Genomic DNA, 20888 nt, shown 5'->3' on the forward strand with positions numbered 1-20888 from the left:
AAACATGACCATCGACATGATTCTTCATTGTGCAACACTTGAGGCAACACAAAGCGCTTTGTGCCTAAACATAATTACCCAGCTAGCTAACACGTCTGTTACTAACATGCATCTGTTGCTAAGTGTGCATATTCGCTCAAAAAACCGGAAAAGTCTGATTTCAAGTCAATCTGCAGTCCTGCATCTTACTGAGTGCTGTGGTTTCTTTTTTCTCTTCTACTGTTCCTGCGTGTCATTGTAGACGTTACTTTATAACCGCCTCTCATTGCTGCGTTTAACACATGCTGCCTGTTAAAGCCCACCCCTATTTCAAGACTATTGGCTGACGATTCGTTTTACTAAAAACCGCTGGTATTTATTGGGTGGCTTGTAGTAACGTACCCAGGTTGGGTTTGAGCCTTAGCATGTGCTAAAGTCCCTGCTCCTCCTCCCGCGGCACAGCGGCCCTGTAACGTGGAGACTGTGTTTGCCTCGCTGAGTCAGATGAGTACCTCTAAAAATGCGATTGGATGAATGCGATCAATCGCGTAAACAAAGAACAATTTACGATTGGTGCGTTGGCTTAAAGGCGTGGCTTCTGGCAACGCGACCCGGAAATGAGGGGAAACGTTTGTAGCGGGTTCGACTTTAGGCTGGGATCAGGCGTAGGATGGGTAAATATGTCTGAATTAACTTACTCGTTATGATGCAGCGAGAACTCAGATTCAGTGCCCTTTCCTCTAAAATGTGTTCATGCTCAATTCCGTGCAAAAAAAGCAAGAATCGTCTCTTTCTATCGCGGCGTAGTTGTTTATTTGTCTCAAAAGACAACGTGTGAATTATCTCATATCTTAATTTGTAATCGTTTCTGCAGTGTTAAAACATACAAGCTGTATGGATGTTGTCTCAGCTACAGCGATATAAATGAACAACGTCGTTATACAACTGTCATAACGCTATTTGCCGGGGGCAAACATCGCGTGTAGTTTGTGCTAAAATAGGTCCTTAACCCGGTTTAAAGACTTGTTGTCTGGTCGATGTGATTGATTTTGTGGAGTATCCTCTGCTGTCGCAGACACGTTCTCTGCTTTTTTTTCCATCTGTCCTTTTCTGGGTTCATCCTGGAAACAGCTTGTTTCGTTCATGCTTTATCACAACTCTGCAAATCTCGCAGTGACCTGTATGTAAAATGGAGATCCATGCGCTTCATTATGGAGGTCGATGTATGGATTTTTAAAATTAAGGTTGCAAAATGTTATCGGATGAAATCGGAGCAGCTGATTGCTTTGCATTTGATTGGGGTGTAAGTGGCCTGTAAGTGGGCCACAGTGCGTGCGCATTTAAAATAATACGCGAAGTCAAAGTGGAGTATGATGTCCGGGCCAATGGTCGGGTTTTTCTTTAATGTAGCGCTTCGAAGAATACGTATTTGAAAGTTAATTTGCATATGGATGTGTTTATTTGCTTAGCCAGTGTTTAGGAAATAACCTCTTGCAACTTTTTCAATTGTTTCAAATGTCTGTGCTTCAAATTTTGAATGTGTTGCTGATATATATATATTAAAAAAGGGCGTAACACTTAAAGGAAGCACTTTACAACAGTAAAGTGTTGTGATGTCAGTCGAGGTGAATTAGACTTACACGTCCTTTTAAAACGCGTTTTTGTTCAGGTAACGTGAACACCTTAAAATGCTGTAATGTCAACAAATGTGACCTCACAGTTTTGTCATTTATTAACTGTTCTTTCCAGTCATTCTTGCTGCCTCAGCCTTTAAATGTTTTATGAGTTTTTAAGTTGTTTTCCTGCAAACTTCTGTACTGATTACTTATACAGACTTTGCATCTTTCACCTTCATACTCGCAAAATCAATTAATTCTCTTAAATAATTTATGTTCTGTGCAAACTACATTAAGGAAAAGCCCATATCTTTGTGTCAGACTGACTTTAAAGGCTGCTGCTCAGACATTAACTTTGCCTAAGCGCGAGCTCTTACAATTCTTCGGTGATTAGGGAAATAGGACTGCCTTGGTAAAGCATTAGGTTAAAGCGTGACAGCACAGGGAATGGCTCGGACCTCCAGTACATTTACAGACATTCATATTTTATGATGCAGCCTTGCCACAATTAGTGTAGTCACATGGTGAGTAATTTTACCAACCTTTTAATTCCATTTCAGGATGATGTCACCTAAGAAGTTTTGAACTGACTGCTTGATCAGTTCATTATGAAATTGATATGCTTCTTGGCTCTGGGGTGGATTAAATGTTTCGTGCATAAAAAAGAAAAGTGCTTCAGCTGAAGTAGTCATGAATCCACATCTCTAGCATTGAGGTAAATCTGTTTGTTGCAGATTGAAAGTCATAATATTACTAATTGGCAGAATCTACAGGTCAAATGCAAAGAAATAAAGTGTGATGCAACCACCAGCATTTCATGACATATGCAAATTGCGGTAACATCAGCCCAGCTGACAGTATCTGCTCTTAATTTTGCGAAGGTCTTCGAATACATTTTCTTCTCACACTCAATCTCGCATATATGGCTTCTTCAGAGAAACGGGTTGTGTATTCAGCTGAGATGCCCTCACTTACACCAAAGGTCACAAAGGCCTTAAGGTGCAACTGAAGCCACGATCAAGGAAATGTGGGCGAACCCCCCCCCCCCGCAGATTCCTAAGAGGCCTTTAGCTGTAGGAGTGCGGTGGCTCCGCTGTGATGCCGAGACTCAAGGTCACACTGTTAGTGGCCTTATCGGGTGCAGAACCGCGGGCTCCAGCCCAGTGTCGGCTGCCTGGGGGAGGAATGCTTTATGACCTGCGCTGGTGCCAGTCATTTGTCATGTAATGCCAGTTGTCAGGGCCCCAACGTGACTAGTAGAACCTAATATATGTGTTCCTCATCCATTTTGTTGCCTGGTAATGGGATCCATTTGCTCCAAATTCAGCGTTTTTTTGGGGGCAATTTGTCTGTCAGAGCGGAGTTGATTCTGCATCACAAATGCTAGTGTACTTCCTGCACTCAAACATACAATTGATAAATCTGCTGTATGAAAAAATAGCTTATGAATAGCATTTCATCTGGTCTGTCCGTAAAGGAAAGCAGACTGCAGACTTTGCAAACGTATCTAAAAATAAGGCTGATTGTGGATTGGGGGGGGTTCTTCCAAACTAGCTTATATCTTCTCCAGCTGTATATAAGATGTCATGCCCAGCTTCACTGGGCCCATTTTCTTCAGTGCTAATCCGTGGGAGCGCGACAGAGTTGCATGGTCAGTGGCCATATGTATCATGGCTTCCTGCATGTAGGACAGCTCCTCTGATTACAATAGAGGTAAACACATCTATTGATTTACAAATTTTGACGATTAGATAAGAACACATAGATTTCCCGCTCTCTGGCTGCAGTCCAGTAAATTCAAACGCTTAATTTTTATAGGCAGCACACATTGACAAAAGTGTCTAGTTGTTATATATTTGGCAACTGCTTTGAGTCTGAGGGAACATGTCAATAGTAATCCTGGTATTGATAGCAAGCCTGTAGGAGATGTTACTCACCTCAGCTAACATCCATGTGATCTTCTAAATCATAATTACATTAATATTGACAGGCTCTTGACAATAGTCACATTACTATTGATAGGTTGCTGTCAATAGTATGTTCTCAAATATAACATATTCATTCATAACTTGTAAACTGCTCGATAAAAGCCTTTGAAAAGAATATGGAGACTCTGGGAGCTCCCCTGAGTGCCCTGCCGCTCCTCCTTACCCCACGCGCCCGAGCGGTGCAGCGCACAGTAGGCAGAGCCAGCCGGCTCCTGAAGAGCGCAGTAAACCAGCGCATGTATAAAACATGGCAGCTGCTTATACTGTATGTTAAGGTTGAGTGCAGGCCATCTTAAGAAAATACAAGGCTGCGCCGTGCTTGAGCCCGAGCTTCCTCTCACTTTATTCACCTGCCTCACTGATATGCTCCACTTTTTTTTTTCTTCCTTTCCCCATTTCACTTTCATACAGGCCATCATCCTTTCCACCCAGCTGTCATGAACACATCACGGACGCACGAATGTATTAGCACCAAATGAACCTAAATGATTCACTTTTTTTTTGGGGGGGGGAAAATTGAAGACGCGTCTAAGATTTTTTATAAGCCAGTTTATTTCTGAGATTGTCCAAATCCGGCCCGCTAATGCACAGAAAGGCTAAGAGGTGGCCACCATTGGCACTGGCCCTCATTTTTTAACCAGTGCATTTAAGGAGATAAGCTGCGCCCAATACAAACGTATTCCGTGAAAAATTGCCAAACATCACAGTTCTTAGATCCCATATAAAAGCCATCAAAGTAAAGTAGTTCCACATGGTGGATGTTTACTGCCTTGCCAAGCCTGTGCTGTTGGAATAATCTCCTCTGATGTGATTTGTCCACAGACCGAATCTCCAGAGGGGACAGTATAAGACCTCCTGTGCCTCTGCCCTGCGCTGCTTAAAGGGAATTTAGGATGGGTTTTACATGTGAAAAGTGATTTCAAGTGAAATGCAAAAATGCATAACCGTTTGCTTCTTGTGCTTCCAGCCGGCGCCAGCGGTGAGGCCGAGGCCAGCCAAGGCCCTTTATCTCCTGTCCTGAGGATCAGTCAGCTGGACGCTTTTGAACTGGACGCCGCCCTGGAGCAACTTGTCTGGGCACAGTTCTCCCGCTGCTTCCAGCACCTGCGGCCGGGTTTGCTGACCCCCGGCGAGCCGGAGCTGAGGGCCCTGCTGCAGCTGCTCATCTGGAGCTTCACTGTCTACTCCAACAGTGCCACTGTGGGCCAGACCCTGCTCCACATCCGCTACCGCAGTACTCTCGTCCCGGGCCCCCACCCCGGGCCCATGAGCCGGCAGCAGAAGCTGTGGTATGCACTCCTGACCGTGGGTGGTAGGTGGGTGAGAGAGCGCCTGCCCACCCTCCTTCTGGGCCATGCCCCCGACCTGGGCATGCAGCGGGCTCGCGGCGCCCTCGCCATCGTGGGCGGCATGACAAAGGCGTCCGGCCTGCTCAACTTCCTGCTGTTCCTGCGCAGTGGCACCTTCCCCACACTGACGGAGAGGCTGCTGGGAGTGGAGCCTGTGCATAGCCAGCCGCAAGGCCCACGCCACCTCAATTTCAGCTACATGAACCGTGAGCTGCTCTGGCATGGCTTCGCAGAGTTTCTCATCTTCCTGCTGCCGCTGGTGAGCGCCAGCAGGCTGAGAGCAGCAGCAGCGACGCTCTTCGCCATTCCGGCCGCGGCGGGCAGGGGCAGAGACGTGGGCGGTGCCACAGAGTGCGCAGTGTGCAGGGAGTGGCCCACTATGCCCCATTCTATTGGTTGTGGACACGTGTTCTGCTATTACTGCGTGAAGAGCCACACCATCAGAGACGTGTTCTTCACCTGCCCCAAGTGCGGCGCGGAGGTGGCGACTCTGGAGCCGGTCAAGCTCCAGATAGAACTCACCGAAATGCATCCAAACTACGAATAAGCTCCTGGTTGAGTCGCAGAGCTTTTTTGGAGCTCATCAGTAGTACAAATGTGAATTTTTGTTTCTGTTTTCTCTTTATACAGATTGGCTGATGAAAGATTGTAGCTAGTGGCTCGGCTGAAGTGAGAGCATTTGTTGCTATGAAATATGCAAGATTTTGTACAAAGACTGACTAGAGACAAACTTAATTATGTGTAATTTTTGAATCAACATTGTTCATGCCTCTAATTTTATTCCCCCTCATTAAAGTTTGATGGAGACAGAGTATCAGAGGTCCACTTTTCTGCATTGGTGGGTAGAGCAGTGAGTGAATGAATAAACATCAAAACAACCCACTTCTCAACGGCTGGCACGTTCCAATTCCCCCGCCCCCTAAGAAATGCAAAATTTGCACAAGATCAAGGAGAAACCGGGGGTGGGGAGGGGGTGTTCAGATTGACAGACATCCCATCATAATCTCCTTGGCCCTTCTTAAGTCTGTAGTAAACTGTAACAAACCCTGGTAGGTCTGTGCAAGTTTGAGGCATATTATGCGCTAATCCTAATAATAGCCACAGCAATAGTGATTTTCTTGTGCGCTAACCATGTCTGAAGAGCCACGCCTCAGGCGAGGTCCACGCGAGCAGGCTTGTGTCTGCTGGAAAGTCCCGCCTTTTTTGATTGCATGACCTTAATTGCTGGATTTGGAGGCAATCAATCATGGCTCTGGGCGTGATGGGCCCCTGTGGTTTGTTTGTTTGTTTGTTTTCCTGCATCTCTAAAATCACTCCGCTGACGTTTTTCTTTGTCAGTGAGAATTTGCAGCTGGTTTTGCCGGACGCTTGGCCCAGACGGTCGAGGAAACCCGGCAGTGTAGCCAGTGTTTGCCTGGGTGTGTTTGCACGGACAACAGCTTAACCCACAGCTCTGGCAGTAGCGTCCGTTGTTTGTTTGTTTGTGTGCGTGTTTTCAGGTGGCAATAACTCAAATGCAGAACACAAGCCTTGGGTTGTCTTGCACCACTGGTCTTTAGTCACATTGCAACTAGTCTGAGTATCGCCTCTTAGTCATATTTACATGTGAGGCATGCAGCACAGTATGTTTCAATAGCTCTTCTTATAGGTGGTTTACCATAGTAATGAGCCTTGCCTTCAGGACGCATCTTTAATACACACAGAGATTATGGAGATGTGCACTTGAAGCTGCGCACATTACGCTAACGTGCATTTATTTGACTGCAACATGAAAGGATTACTGTGATTCAGCCCTCATAAGATGAATCGCAAATGTCTTTGACATTTCATTTTCTTTTGAGCAGTGGATGTACACATGCCAGTTAACTTTTGATGCCTGATTACACAATGACTGATATTTTATGTGTATGCGTTTCTGTATGTGTTTGTGTGCGTGTGTGTGTGTGTGTGAGTGTGTGTCTGTATGTGCGTGGGCTGATGTGGACACTAGATGAGGCTATAAATACAGTGACTAAGACAGGGGGCCTTTTCACTGGATCAGGTTATCTAGGAATAAGTTTTCCTTCCTGCACTTTGCTTCTCATAAATTTCATTCATTTGCTCCACTGTACCACCTCCCTGCTGGCTATGAAAACTGTACACTGTGACACCATTTACTTTGCAAATTGCCCCTGTGCTTTCTCCATGCAGGTGCACAAAGAATGGTAGTACAGTAGACACATTCCTGACCAGATTCCCGCTTTGATGGGTGATTCGGTTCATTACTGCCTACATTCCAGATCTTTTGATGTTGGTCACTGGTTTCTCTTATTTCTCTTATTAATGAGGGTAAAAGTAAAGAGTTTTTAGTCCTAGTAATGATGGCACTTTGCTTGTGTAACCATTCATAGTTTAATGGAATTGTGCTCTTGCATACGCTGAAAAATAAATCCGAAGGCCTTGCTTGTTACCTAGTGTTTTCTGCAGTATATGGACCAGCCTGGATCCTGCAGTATATTACTTGTAGTCGGACCGTTGAAGCACAATATATTCTTAGCAAAACTTCATGCCATTTAAACACCAAATTCCTTAATTACTTAGAATTACATAAATTGACTAATGTAAGTTAGGGTTAGGGTTAGGGTTAGGGTTATCATATAATCATGATATAATATAATCATGAAGAATTTTCACTTTCTTTGCTGGAATTTTAGATGGAATTTCACTGTTAGTATATCACAACATATTTTCATATATTTATAACATTAGTATATCAAAGTCCATATAGAGGACAATAGTAACAAAAAACACACACCAACAGATTAACATACCAACAGACAAGGTATGCATATACAATAATATGGAAAGCAATCAAATAATATTTTTTTAGATTTCAGTTACAACAATCTATTTACCTCAAAGTAATATACTAAATATTTATTTCAATTGCAGTGCATTCTCTAAACACATAATGTTGCTTTGACAAATACACATTAACTGTGTTTTTTTTCCCACTTGTAGTGTAGAGAGTTTGCAGGAGTCTAGCCCCAGATTGTGTAGCCAAATATATTTTGAATATAACCAATTGGACACAGCTTACGATTTGTAGAATTCTACTACTGTTTATTATAAATAGTTTGAATAGATAGATAATAGCACAATTAGCGATTAACAAAACATTTTGCCAGATAAATCTGTGTGTATTTGTTCATGTATGGTTTTGTCTGAGAATGCATGTGTGCATGCTAGTTTGCCGAAGGGAAAATCCATTAAAAATACAAATGCTTCATCTGGTTTAAAAGTCAAAGAAAGTCTTTTCTTTATGACATTTTCCTTGGACTCAAAAGGCAAGTTCATAGCTAATAGTAACTTTTTAACAACCCCCAGACATATTTGTCAACAGTGGCCAATTATCTCTATTTCATTACTGTTTGAAGTGATTTTGAGATCTAAGGAGAGTATGTGGTCAATCAGTGCAGGGAACATTTTCCATTTTCTGACACTGGCTTTTACCTTCATTTTTGTATTTTATGTTCTAGTTCAACGAAGTAACTCACTTTACATGCCCATATAACATTACAACACTGTGTAACCTTTTAAAAAAACTCATATAAAGAAGCACAGACAACTGACCTGCACATTTTTATTTGGACAAGTACATGAATATATGTCAGTTTGACTTTTGCCGTGTCAATATGAATTGAGTGGGTCTGTCCTGCACATTATCTGCTGGTGTCTGCAGGCGACAGACACACACGCCTCTGCTGACTGTTACAAAGAGAAGCTGCTTTTCTGTGGGGAGGAGCCAGTACCTGCATGAACAGAAGCTCCTGTCGCTATTGGCTGAGCTGAAGCCCGAGTGGCTTAGAGAGCAGGAAGATGACTGTCAGGAGTTAGGGTGGGGATTTGGGGCTGGTCTGCTCAGTAATGAGCCCGAGGAGAGGTGGGTATACAGCCAGGGCCTGGACAGCCCTTTTACTGGGGTCTAATGCACACAAAATTGCAAATAATCTACTGCCATCCTTCCAGATGGCCCCTTTGAATTTTCTGAGGCTTAGGACATCTCTGGGTGCTTTGGAAGTTTTGATAACTTTGGCAAATTTGATTGGAACCGTGTGTGCAGAAGAACGCACAGGGCATTGCTCTGGAGATGTTTAACTCAGGCCCTGGTGTAACGCCATCTCAGGGAAATTCAAGAGGAGCCCAAGTGGCCTCAAAATGCAGCACTAGGTACAGACCATGCACTGTATCAGTTCATTTAATTCACAATATGGGAGGTAATGACTAGTTACACTAATGATATTTGGTCTACTTTTGTTGTGATAGAAAATAGCTATGCACAACTGTACATTTTTACAAACAGAGCAGCCTAATACAGGGATTATTTTTCTAATTATGTGTGTGATCGTGTTTTTTGTTTGTTTGTTTGTGCATTGTTTTCTGTGCCTTTGTAAATTATATCAAGGAAGATTAATGATTGATTACAGTGAAAAATTCATGAATGGTGCTCATATGTGAAAACCATGCATCTACAGCATAGAGCTGCAAATTAGTGGAGACAATAGAAGGTGATGATATTACAGCTTTGTGGGTTTCCATCTCAGTCTTAGCTGAAAAAGCCTAACCCACGGTTCACCCGAAACATAATGACAGCACACCGCTGGATGTTTTAGCACTGGATCTTCAGCTCGCCGAGAAAATCATCTTCCTGTTTCCATGGAAACCATACTGCGAAGGTGCCCGCTTGTGAACTCCTGCTGGAAATCAGTGAACCACACGTGTCTGCGAAGATTAACCTGAGCAACCAAATTTGTTCTGTTTGCAAATTTACCCCAACCACCCACCCCCACCCCAGAAAACATGGACATCCTGCTCACTTTGAGATGTGGGGAAATTGATTTTCGCATGCCTCTTCTTCATCGTGTGAGGAGGAGATGATTTTCTTATAGTGGAAAAGAGACACTTGTCCAGCCTTCTCCTGCTCATCTGATGCCTCATACATCACGCATTTCATCGTCATTTTCTGTTGACTGAACTCAGCAAGAAATTCGACAAGGAACATGAATTCTGAAGAGAGAGCCCTGAAATTATTGGCCTCGCCTGCCAAAATGATGTTTTGTCTGAAACAAAGCTGAACCCGTGTGATCAGACAGTAAAGAATCGTGCCCATTTTCATTTCTGGGAGGCATCGTGATCATTTTGACGAGGTAGAAGATAAGAACACCTTTTGCACGCTTCCCAGCCCGAAGCCCATGGTATCAGGAAGGCATTATGAATACACCTATATGAAAGTCAAATCTGAGAATCTTTTAATCTTCCAAGCGTAGACTTGTCCTTTAGTGAGTGGTGACATTGCACTTGTGTGAGGGCCGCCCACCCTTGATATTCTCTGGTTGATTGCTTTCGATGCACCACAGCTGTACCCACCGCCCAATAACCAAGTGCTTCGACAAGAAGAAAATACATAAACATTTTGTGCATTTAGTATTATTTTCCTGAAAAAAGAAAGGCAAAATAGTTAAATAGCATTTCATTTACATTTCATTTTTATTTTACTTGATATATTTACATTTATAACGTGAATTATGTTATACATTCACACACACACGTTTCATGGACATAGTGTAACAATTTTGTTTTATTAATGTAATAATATATTTTAATAAAGGACATTTAAAAACACTACAAAATACACAAAAATAAAAAATATTTGGCTTATTACAACATACTTCCAAAGACATACTGTACTACTCAAAAGTGCATACGTTGGATATTGATGAAACAGTGGTTTTTAGTAATATATTGACAGCCATTGGTGCAGGATTCTTGGAGAGCTGTATGCTGTATCCTTGCATGTATTTATGTATTTATCTATTGAGGCGCGGGCACCGTGACCCGGAGCTTCGCGCCGGGCGGCTCGGGGGCCGGGATTCCCCCGGGGGCTCTCATCTTTTACTGTGCCATGACAGAAAATGGAGGCTGTGAGCGCAGAGTGCTGCATTAAAAACCCTTTACCCGCCCGTGATTTATAGCCGCCCGCTTGGCCAAGCCTACCGCGTCGCACCGCCGCTCCAGCCAGGAACCATTTGTGAAGTTCAGCTCGGCGAGCCGAGCGCTTCATCAAAGTGGGGGGGGAACGAAGGCCCCCGACTTCTGCGCAAGACGCTTCGCGTATCTGGCGGTTTTGCATTTTAATAGTTATTTTCACCTATTCAGATGGAATGCAATGGCGGCTGAGTGGGCCCCGCCTCTCCGCCACCAGACCGGGGGGAGACGAAGTGCCGCAATTACCGGATTTCCCCTCGCCAGCTCCTACTGGCCCTGCCGATGAATATTTGAATAGGACAGTGGGCTGAACCGAAGAAGAGGACCCACGCTTGTCATTATGCGACTGTGACTAGGGGAGTTTCGGTTAAGCAGCGATGATGGGTAGAGTGCTCTCCTGAGAAAGCCCCGCCCTTTGTCCTTCAAACGGGCCGAGCCTTAATAGCAATATTCATTCATTCACTCCTGCAGAATTAATCTGCTCTTTCCTGCTCGCGTTGCTGCGGGGATGTTAATCGCACCTTTAAAGGCTGCCCAGACATGCAAGCTTCTTTTTTTTAAGGCATCATTTATGAAAGTGATTTTGGTGTTTAAAATATTGTTTTTAAATTGACATGGTAACCCTCAAATCAGCATTAAGAACAATTCTTGTTTTATTTAAAGATCTCAACTGCATTGTCTAAATGTTTCCAAAGGATTTTGTTATTCAGACGGTACCTTTCGGTAAGCAAAACAGCACCAGCTGATGCAGTAATGTTTGAGACGGTCTAGGAACAGCATTGGCAAACCGGCCAGTAGGGAACAGGAGCTGCTTCTTCGCTTGCTGTCCACCCCCCTGTCGCTGTAGGACAGCAGTGGAAATGAACTCTCCAGGACCTCCGTGGTGACAGTGTCGGTATTCACCATGGGAGTGGCCCTCTGGAGAGTACCACCGCATAACACCAGGGCTTCCTCTCCTTCCGGAGCACCGCGCACACGGCCACCAGGCGCAGACTCACAGAGAGGAGGGCAGGGCAATGGAATTGTGCCAGGTGTTCAGCTTGCCCGGGCTCTAAATCTGTCAGAGGCAGCATGGAGGGAGGTCAGGCAGAAAGCCAGCCTCTCCTCCAAGGAGTTTGGAGCAGGCAATCGACCATTTGGTGGATGATGCGTGGGGTTATGGGCAAGTAAGTGAGGACGGCACATGCCCCTTAAATGTCGTAGGCAGCCATCTCGGGGCTTTAAATAGAGACTTTGAAGAGAGATGCGTGTGAAGCAGCAGTGTGGTCATAAAGGGGAGTGGCTTGAACTGGAGGCTTTCATGGCAGTACCCGGATGACGCCCGGACGACACCATCTGCATTTGTAGGTCAGAGCGCACCTTTTAGACCAAGAAGTACAGTTTAATTTTACAACGCCTAAAATAGACTGGTTCAGACTTGCTGGACAAGTTCCTGAGACAAAGGCACGGTGTCAGACAGTTTGCCAGTGTCCCTTGTACTCTAATATTGTCTCTCCTATTGTCTTCCCCTTTGTCTTCCTGTCTTAGTGGTGCTGTTTCATTGCACAGAACAGAGTGGCACAGTCATCTGGGGCTAATAATTCACTTCTCAAATGCTGGCCTCTAGATTACATCTCGAGCAGCTTAAAGTGTATTTTCCAATAAACAGCTCATAAAAATGCATTGTAAAAGGCACGAACAGGCCTCTGCTGTCTCAGGCAGACAGCGATCTATCGGGCATGCAGAGAACGCCAATTTTTACTCCTTACACTCAGAATTTTTGACCTCTACAGATGCTGACCTTTCAGATGCTGAAGTACAGCAGAACTGAGGTGGAGCACAGTTTGCTTTGCATTCTGGAGCTGATAGAGTATTTGATTTATGTGTGTATGTATGTATGTATGTATTTCATGCCAGTGCTTCATTCATTGGGCCACAAAGAGTTCTAGCTATAATATTTAAAAAAAAAAAAAAAAAAGAAATCAAGTGCAGTTTGCATTTAGGCCAGTTTCATTTTTCGGAGGACCTTTTATTTTTTCCACCACTGAGTCCAAACTGCACTATTGTCAGAGAACAAAGACTGCTCTAGCAGACTATGTTAATGACGTTCACACAGAGAAATGACAACATAATTACACTGTCCTTCTGCCCAACATGTGATTAAATGAACAATGGCATTTGTCTGCAAGGTACGACATTCGCTTATTTCTTAGTCACATGCTTGTGTGTATTTGGGTGGCACATGAACACACACACCGTGAGACAGAGAGAAAGAGAGAGCGAGAGAGGAAAAAGAAAGAACTGGAGAGTGGAGTGGACCTGTGAGCAGTGTATACTGGGATTATTTATGAATATGCAGGCTTGATGTCGAAATGATTGGGTTTTATTTAATGGTGCTGCTAGCTGTAATGCCAACTTTCTTTATGAAGGGTATGAGCTCCACCCATTTCCCCACTCATAATGATGAGGCAGTAATAGTGCCCATTGCAGCATCTCAAGCAGTATATACAAATTACACTCTGATATGCATTTAATGTGCATATAGCTATTGTCTCAATTCATAAGCCTCGGTGTGTAGTCTAGAATCCACAATTAAAGTTTGGTCAGATTTAATGATTACAATAGACTTTTATTTATTTCATATCAAGGTTCCTTGCTAAATAAATATCCCGTTGCCTAACTCAGAACTCAGGGGAAATTATGTTTGACAATAGACAGTGCTGTCTGCGCCTCAGCCACCGAGTCCAACCTGATCCGTATACTCTAGCCACACCGTCCCTCACATCTCAGAGGGCCCAATCGCATGGGAGGCAGCATCGAGCTGGGAAATGGCTGTAATCAGAGGCCCGTGTTTGGAAATCAGAAGGCTTTTTGTGATGCGGCGTGCGCTCCATTTGCATGTCTTTGTAAACACTGGCGGGAAGATAGAGAGCCTCGGCTCTTCCCGATAAGGTAAAGCAAGCAAGCTTCCTTGAGCTTTTCTGGCATACAAGTGGGTTGTTCTACACCTTTTCCAATGAATAAATGCATTACCCCCCCCCCCCCCCAAAGAAAGCTGCATGTATATGTGGAAGGCTCTGATAGTTATTACAAACGTGGGATATGCTTGAGACAGAGTTGGTGCACAGCGTCTGGGGATGTTGGGAGATGTGCTGGCTTTACTTTGTCTCTCAAAACTCATACAATAAAGAGAAAAAAATACATTCATTAATAAGAATAAATAGCTGTGCTAACACTGTAATTCCCATATACAATGAAAAATACTGAAGACAGAAACATTTATAAAAAGAAGCCATGTGTTGCTACAAAAAGAGAAGGGAAACAGAAAAGGGAACGAAGATACAATCAAACAGCAGCAGATAACTTCACGCGCACACGCGCACACCCCATTTCAGGCTTGTGCTCCAGTCTGCTGGAGTCTGCTACAGCATGCAGTCTCTCAGGCTTGTGCTTTAAAGGACAGCAGGATGAGGTCTGGGCGCCGGCACACCTTTCCCTCACTCGCTCCTGACGCATCGCACAGCAGTCAGGCACTTGTAAAAATCCCAACCTGGAACGCTCTCCAAATGTGAAGCAGAGTTATAAAACCACCGTGTTTACTCCGGTTGCCATGGCTTCGTTTCCAGTCTAAGAAACAATTAAATCTGTGCATTGTCGAGCGTCTGATAAATAAAACATGAGATTTAGGATTTGGAGTTGCTTGACTTGAGTAAAGGTGTGAATGAATATCTGGTGTGGAGCTCACATGACTGGGGTCAGAGGTCAAGCACTAGGTACACTAAGTCATGCCTTCATGATCCTCAGGTGGACATATGAATGCTTCTCCTGTTCATCAGAGTGTACAGGGAATTAGACTGATTCACAGCAAAAGCTAGTTTTGATTTGCAACTGCATGATATTGTTTGTCTGCTGGTGGGAAGCCACTAATCCAGCTTGTAGTACTTGTTGTATTTCCATGGTAGTGGGTTTGAGCTTAATTAGGTTCGCATGGTCAACATGAGATGTGAATGTCATGTGCTTTTTGTTGTGCAGTTTTTGACTTGACTACAGAACGCAAGTGAATCGATTTTCAGAAAATGACTTGTTCCCGCACATGGAACAATATGCTCTTCATCTGCAGGAGAGCTGACTGCTCGCGTGTCTCCTTTCAGACACTTCTACATCCGTCCGACCAGCATTACCATGACATGCACAGGCTTGTACACAATATTCTTGGAAAAAAAGGTTTGGCATTGCTCCTGCACGGTGGAATAATACAGCTTCATTGAAGCATCTCGCAGATGTGCGTCTGACCCTTTGAGCATGCTCAGTGTAATTCAAACATGTCCGTAGCAGATGCGCTGACAAAGTCGGCCGCTATTTCAGCCTACAAAAGGAATGTGCACCACCCACCTGTATTTTGTCACCTATAGGAAGTGAACACAGCCCACATACTCCCATTCAAAGCTATTTCAGAGAATGCTACAACTGCATGTTAAGACCCTCACCTGGAATAGAAAAGCAAATCTTTTTACATTTTACATATACATTAACACAGAGCATTAAATAAAAAAGACTGATTCAGTATATTTCTACAAAGAAAGTGCACACACCTGCACAGCCTCCACCAAAACCTTCATCCCGAACCATTTGGGGTATGCGGTTTTCCGAACATATTGGAAAACATAACAGAACAATCAGACTGGGAAGTCCCGGTGGGGAAGAAGCATCCTCCTCCTTGTGCATTTATTCCAGCGGTGTAGCACTGTGACTTATTTTGATCTTCTCCCAGCTTTCATTCCTGAGATACGCAGCTCTGTTGACTACATAGCCTATGGTGGATATTGGCAATATTATGAGTGTATCACTCTCAATGCAATACTTCCTCCTGTATCACACATACACACATATGCATGGGTGTGTGTGTGTGTGTGTGTGTGTGTATGGTACATGAGAAATTATTGCATTGTGAGTGAGATACACTCATATATGTACTGCCCCTCATGCTTTCTGATTTATTCCTTAATTCATTGTTTGAGGTCAGTGAGAATTGTTATTTTAACATTTTTATTCAAGAATTATGAATGTTAATACAACCTAAATTCATATACATTTTATAACCAGAAGAAAAATATTAACAGATACATAGACCTCTCACACACCGGCCACTTCCTCTCACACACGCACTCACAAATTCCTGTCAGTCACGGCCCTAGTCCGTGTTTAAACCCCACAGGTGCGCCAGCTCTTCACATCGTAGCCTGCTGTGGAATATTCGCCTAGTCCCTCACAGAATGTCGTGCTTGTATTTGTTCTCTCCATTTTCACCTATCAAGGCATTCTTATTTTGCCAATGAAATGTTGCCTTATTCTAGAAACTTACATCTTGCTCTTGCACACAAAATGCATTTCATTTGATTATTTATTAACTAACCACATAGGACACCTCGTTTTAATATGTCAACAAATAATTACAGTTTCAATTACTTTTATATTATGTTATGTGATACTTAACAGCATATTTGGGTCTACAATCTACTCAGATAATCTGCATCCACAATTATTCTATAAATAAAACAGTTTCTGAAGAGACACAGTCATAAATAACAAATAGTTATTTTGTGCTCAGGTGCACCATTGTAAATGAAACACAGGTGTTTGGAACAGGGTAAGTTTATGAATCAAACTCTAGAATCCAGAATAGCTCTTATGATTGGTGGTGAGAGATTAAAATGAGGTCAATGTATTTCTGCAAAACAATTCCTAAATCTCATCTTTTAGGTGGAATGATGTGTTTTTTCCCACTTTTTGGCACTTGTATGATAACGAATAATTCATCTGTGGTCTATGATTCATAAAGTACATTTGCTGGCACCAATGAGTTGGTGATCTCATTTCTGTACCTAGGATATAAATTAGGTGCTCCAGATGTTGCATATCATACCATAGAACAGGCTTCCAAAATATACCCATCACGCATTATGTACACCTTATTTGTTTGAATATAACAAATGTAATCTGTTTCTACACATTGCATGTTATTTTCTGTATATTCATCCTTATATTGTTCATTCTTATATCACTTTCTGAAATCAGTTTAAAAAAATAATAGTTCATATTTGCTGCAAATGTAGTCATTATTTCTAAGTGACATGTGGTATTGTTTTTTTGGTTGTTAGCACGGAGGGTCTTGCTGGTCTGGCCTTGAAGAAGAAATCTACTTTTACATAGCCTTCAGCTAATGGATTTTCTCAGGATAATACAATGTTTGGGACAGTGAATTGGGGATTAGGCAGGAATGATACATTCCCACGTGCAGAATTTAATTAGAACTGGATCTGTTTAAATGAAAGGCCTGGGTTCAGGGAGCTAAATGCAAGAATTAGTATTCCACACATGGGATTCCAATGGCAAGAGGAAAAAAAAAATCCAATGCAATCACTCTTCATTTACTTGACTACCGTAGACCTGACGAACGCTGAGAGACAATATCAACAATATGTCAATAGGCATTAACAAGCAAGACACATGGGCTGGGGATTACATTAGTTTTGTTAACTGTATAAGCTCCATCATTAAACTATGATGACTGTTCAATATGTACAGGTTAATTATCCGTTTTTCTACAAGAACAAATGCCTTGCTGATTGATTCATTCGAAGAAAAAAACAATGCACAAGACCTTTTTTGATGATCTCCATTTCTGTTGACCACAATAGAGCATAAGAAAACCTTCGAAAGTCTTAATGTATGACCCTTTCTTCTTTACTGAAATGACAACAGCCTTAAATCAAAAACATCTGAAAAGAAATAATACCACACTAGAAAAAGGGAATGTTAACCATCATTCTGGCCCAAAACCTAAAAATGACCTGCCAGAATCTGCATCTTACAGATAAAACATATTTTTAGTGACAACTATCTGTTTTGAGTAGCATTTACAAGTACAGGTGTCCAAATATCCCATGCTGGTCAGACAAACAGTCAGTGTCTGTGGAGGCCCCCTTTACCGCTCCTCGGGGGATTAAATTCAGATGTCTTTTCTCACTTTGGGGCCGAACAATAGAACAATCAGACAAGACCCACTGCACAGGATACATACGGAGCTACTGGGATGGGATCCTGGGTCTAAAATGTCAGCAAACAACTATGGAAAGGCAGGAGGGGAGTTTTCACAGCATCAGGAGAACACAGAGCTGAAATGCCGCTCACTATTGTTCCCACAAAGGTCAAGTCCTATCCAGTCACAGAATATGGGAGACTCTCAAACTGAACAGGGGAAATGTATACTTTGGGGAAGAATAACAGGGATGATGTCCAAATGGCCTGCAACCTGCTCTGCCCCAATTTCTGAAAATGAGCTATGTGGGAAAATGGCGATGGAAAAAAGGCAAGAAAACACACACACACACACACACACACACACACACACACACACACACACACACACACACACACACACACACACACCTTCTGAGTAAAATAAATGGGACTTGGTATATTTACCTTGGTATATTTCCACAAAAAGTCCAAATTTAAATATTTAGTACAACAAAAACTTTTTTCATTTATGCACAAAATACACTTTTATGTCTTGTAAAATGGACATATCTATTTTTAAAACAGTCAAATATATTAATTAACATTAATTGATCAATTGGTTGTTTTATGATGACATGGCTTTTTCAATTGATAAGAAAAAAAAAAGGTTTTTCCCCTCCTTGACAGGTGCTGGTTCAGTAGCTAACAAATCTATGACACTTCTCTGAATAATCCACTGGCAGAGGAGGATTTTAGCAAAAAACCTGCACAAAGACACTTGAGATTAGTCGACACTTTTAAAGATAATCCAGGGTATGTAGATAAAGACAGATTACAACTAAATAACACATCAAAAGGGATACACTGAAAAATAAAAAATGTTTCCTGCATGACTTTCCATCCCATAATGAGTAGTGGACTGCCGAGAGGGAAATTTCAGAGTTGCAGATGAAATGTTTTTACTATTCTTCCCATGTTGAACATCTTTTGGCTATACAGCTCATCTTATTGTGTACTGATGTTGGCATGATGTTTAGTGTAAAGTGATATTGAGTAAGTTCTATGCAAATGAGAGCAAGATAATTATACCACAAAGACAGAAGTATGCGTTTTATACCACACCCAGAAATGGTTTGCAGATACAGTTTTTAATGTATCACAACAATGAGCAACAAACATACTTGATGAACTATTTCCAGAAGTTGTTCAAATACCATCTACAATAAACGTCATTTCAACTATGACAACAGGTCTGTGACAAAATAAAAAAAGTTTCAAAACCATGTTATTACCGTAATACGGTACAGCTGAAACCTCAAACATTACAGTAACAAAAACTAATGAGACTACTCTCTATATATAAAACATCAATAACATTTTTGGTTTAGTTTATTTAAAGTTTTAGCCATAGGGGCTTCTTTTTTATTAAAACCTCGGGGTGCATTTCCTGTGTTACCCAGGCGTTGAGAGTACATATTGTGAAGAATATGATTGATGATCCCTTTGATATCCAGAAGAACAATCCTAATTTCGACCTTTAGAAGGTGTCCACTTATGCTTCACGCTATCCATCCATAAAAAGGTTGTTGTTTTTTTTGTTTTTTGTTTTCTTGTTGTTTTTTTTTGTTTTTGTTTTGTTTTTTTTTTTCTTTTTGGCTGCTGTGCAGTTGCAACGTTTATGTACAGTTATATTGTTGGACCATCCTTGGTTAGTTTTTTTTTTTTTTAATTTGCTTTACCAGTCCTTTGTGTGGGAAGCATTCTGGTCCAGGCTAACACGTTAGCGCAAGGTGCTAGCCGACAGCTCAGTCTTGTAATGCTGTTCCACAGTCAGGAAAAGGCCAAAGCATGTTCTAAAGCCTTTAGAATCAGGACAGTCGCTTATGGTTTTGGACAGAGGCAGGATTGCACCTTTGGAGGCCAAGATGTCTCTTATGAAACACAATCAAAAAGTGTCTTCAGGATTAAAATAAATGTTAAAATACTAAAAATCTAAATAAGAACATTAAAAAGTTCACATAAGAGAATTAAAAACCGTGACATTTGCCTTTTAACTTTAACAAAAAAAAACAAAAAACAAAAAAACACCTGTACAATAATAAAAACAAAATGAAATGTTACTTGATTTCATCGTTTGAAACAATTTTTAAGCATGATTTGATTTAACCTGTCAAACAGTTGCATTACATGCTACTTGTTCATCTCAGAATAGGAATACCAAAAGCAATACATTTTTGCATTTCTTCATATTAATAAATTTTTACCATGCACAGCCAACTACGAATATGTACAACAGCTTAGCGTTCTTTGTTCACAAGCCTTTTACTTTCATACAAACAGCCTTCTGTTACTTTGGAATGAATCACATTATCCTACTTTACCAAACAAGAAAGTGATTCGTAAAAATTTAACACCCTTGACAGCTTTCACATTCTTTAAGTTCCACAGAAAAAGGAAAAGAAACAATAAGTAACCAAAAAAAAAAAAAAATAAAGGAAAAGAAAAAGGAAAAGAGCAAAGCAAAGCAGTTCAGGATTCAGTACTCAGTTCAGGATTCAGTACTCAGTATGGTAGGAAGCTGAGAATTTATGGCAAGCAAATTAACATTACACAGTAGCAGCAAAACGTTGTTATAATACTTCGTAATGCATATATGACTAAAATATGACAGAAAATAAGATGGTCAGTTGTATGACAGAACAGAAGTGCCCAAAGTACAATGGAAATAACATAACCTATGCACTAAATGGCAGTGTATAGGGGTAACACTGTATTCACTCCTACAAGTACGGGGAAAACTTTTCATTATACAAAACAAATGCTTTGTCCCCATTTTTTAAAGCAGCTTTCTTGCTTACAAGAAGCAAATGTTCATACCGTTTTTAAAATATTTTGTCCAACTTGCACTTTAACAGTTTCAAGTATACAGTACT

General features: G+C 41.8%; 2 protein-coding genes across 5 annotated transcripts in view; one reads left to right on the forward strand and one right to left on the reverse strand.

The window, feature by feature from the left end:
* The first annotated feature begins 402 nt into the window (after window positions 1-402).
* pex2 (peroxisomal biogenesis factor 2) lies at window positions 403-5744 on the forward strand. Its single transcript, XM_027004444.3, has 2 exons — window positions 403-653; window positions 4551-5744. Exons 1-2 carry the CDS (start codon window positions 650-652, stop codon window positions 5477-5479), a joined length of 933 nt encoding a protein of 310 aa, XP_026860245.2. The 5' UTR covers window positions 403-649; the 3' UTR covers window positions 5480-5744.
* A 13340-nt stretch (window positions 5745-19084) lies between these two features.
* Window positions 19085-20888, reverse strand: part of zfhx4 (zinc finger homeobox 4) — a 77979-nt gene continuing 76175 nt past the window's right edge. For all 4 annotated transcript variants that reach the window (XM_081717135.1, XM_081717132.1, XM_081717133.1 and 1 more), the window contains one exon: window positions 19085-20888. This exon is cut by the window's right edge and continues 2547 nt beyond it. The gene's annotated coding sequence lies outside the window, so the exon portion shown is untranslated.

This window comes from Electrophorus electricus, chromosome 1 (genome assembly GCF_041902795.1).
Source record: "Electrophorus electricus isolate QZ-2024a chromosome 1, ASM4190279v1, whole genome shotgun sequence".
Lineage (NCBI taxonomy): Eukaryota > Metazoa > Chordata > Actinopteri > Gymnotiformes > Gymnotidae > Electrophorus > Electrophorus electricus.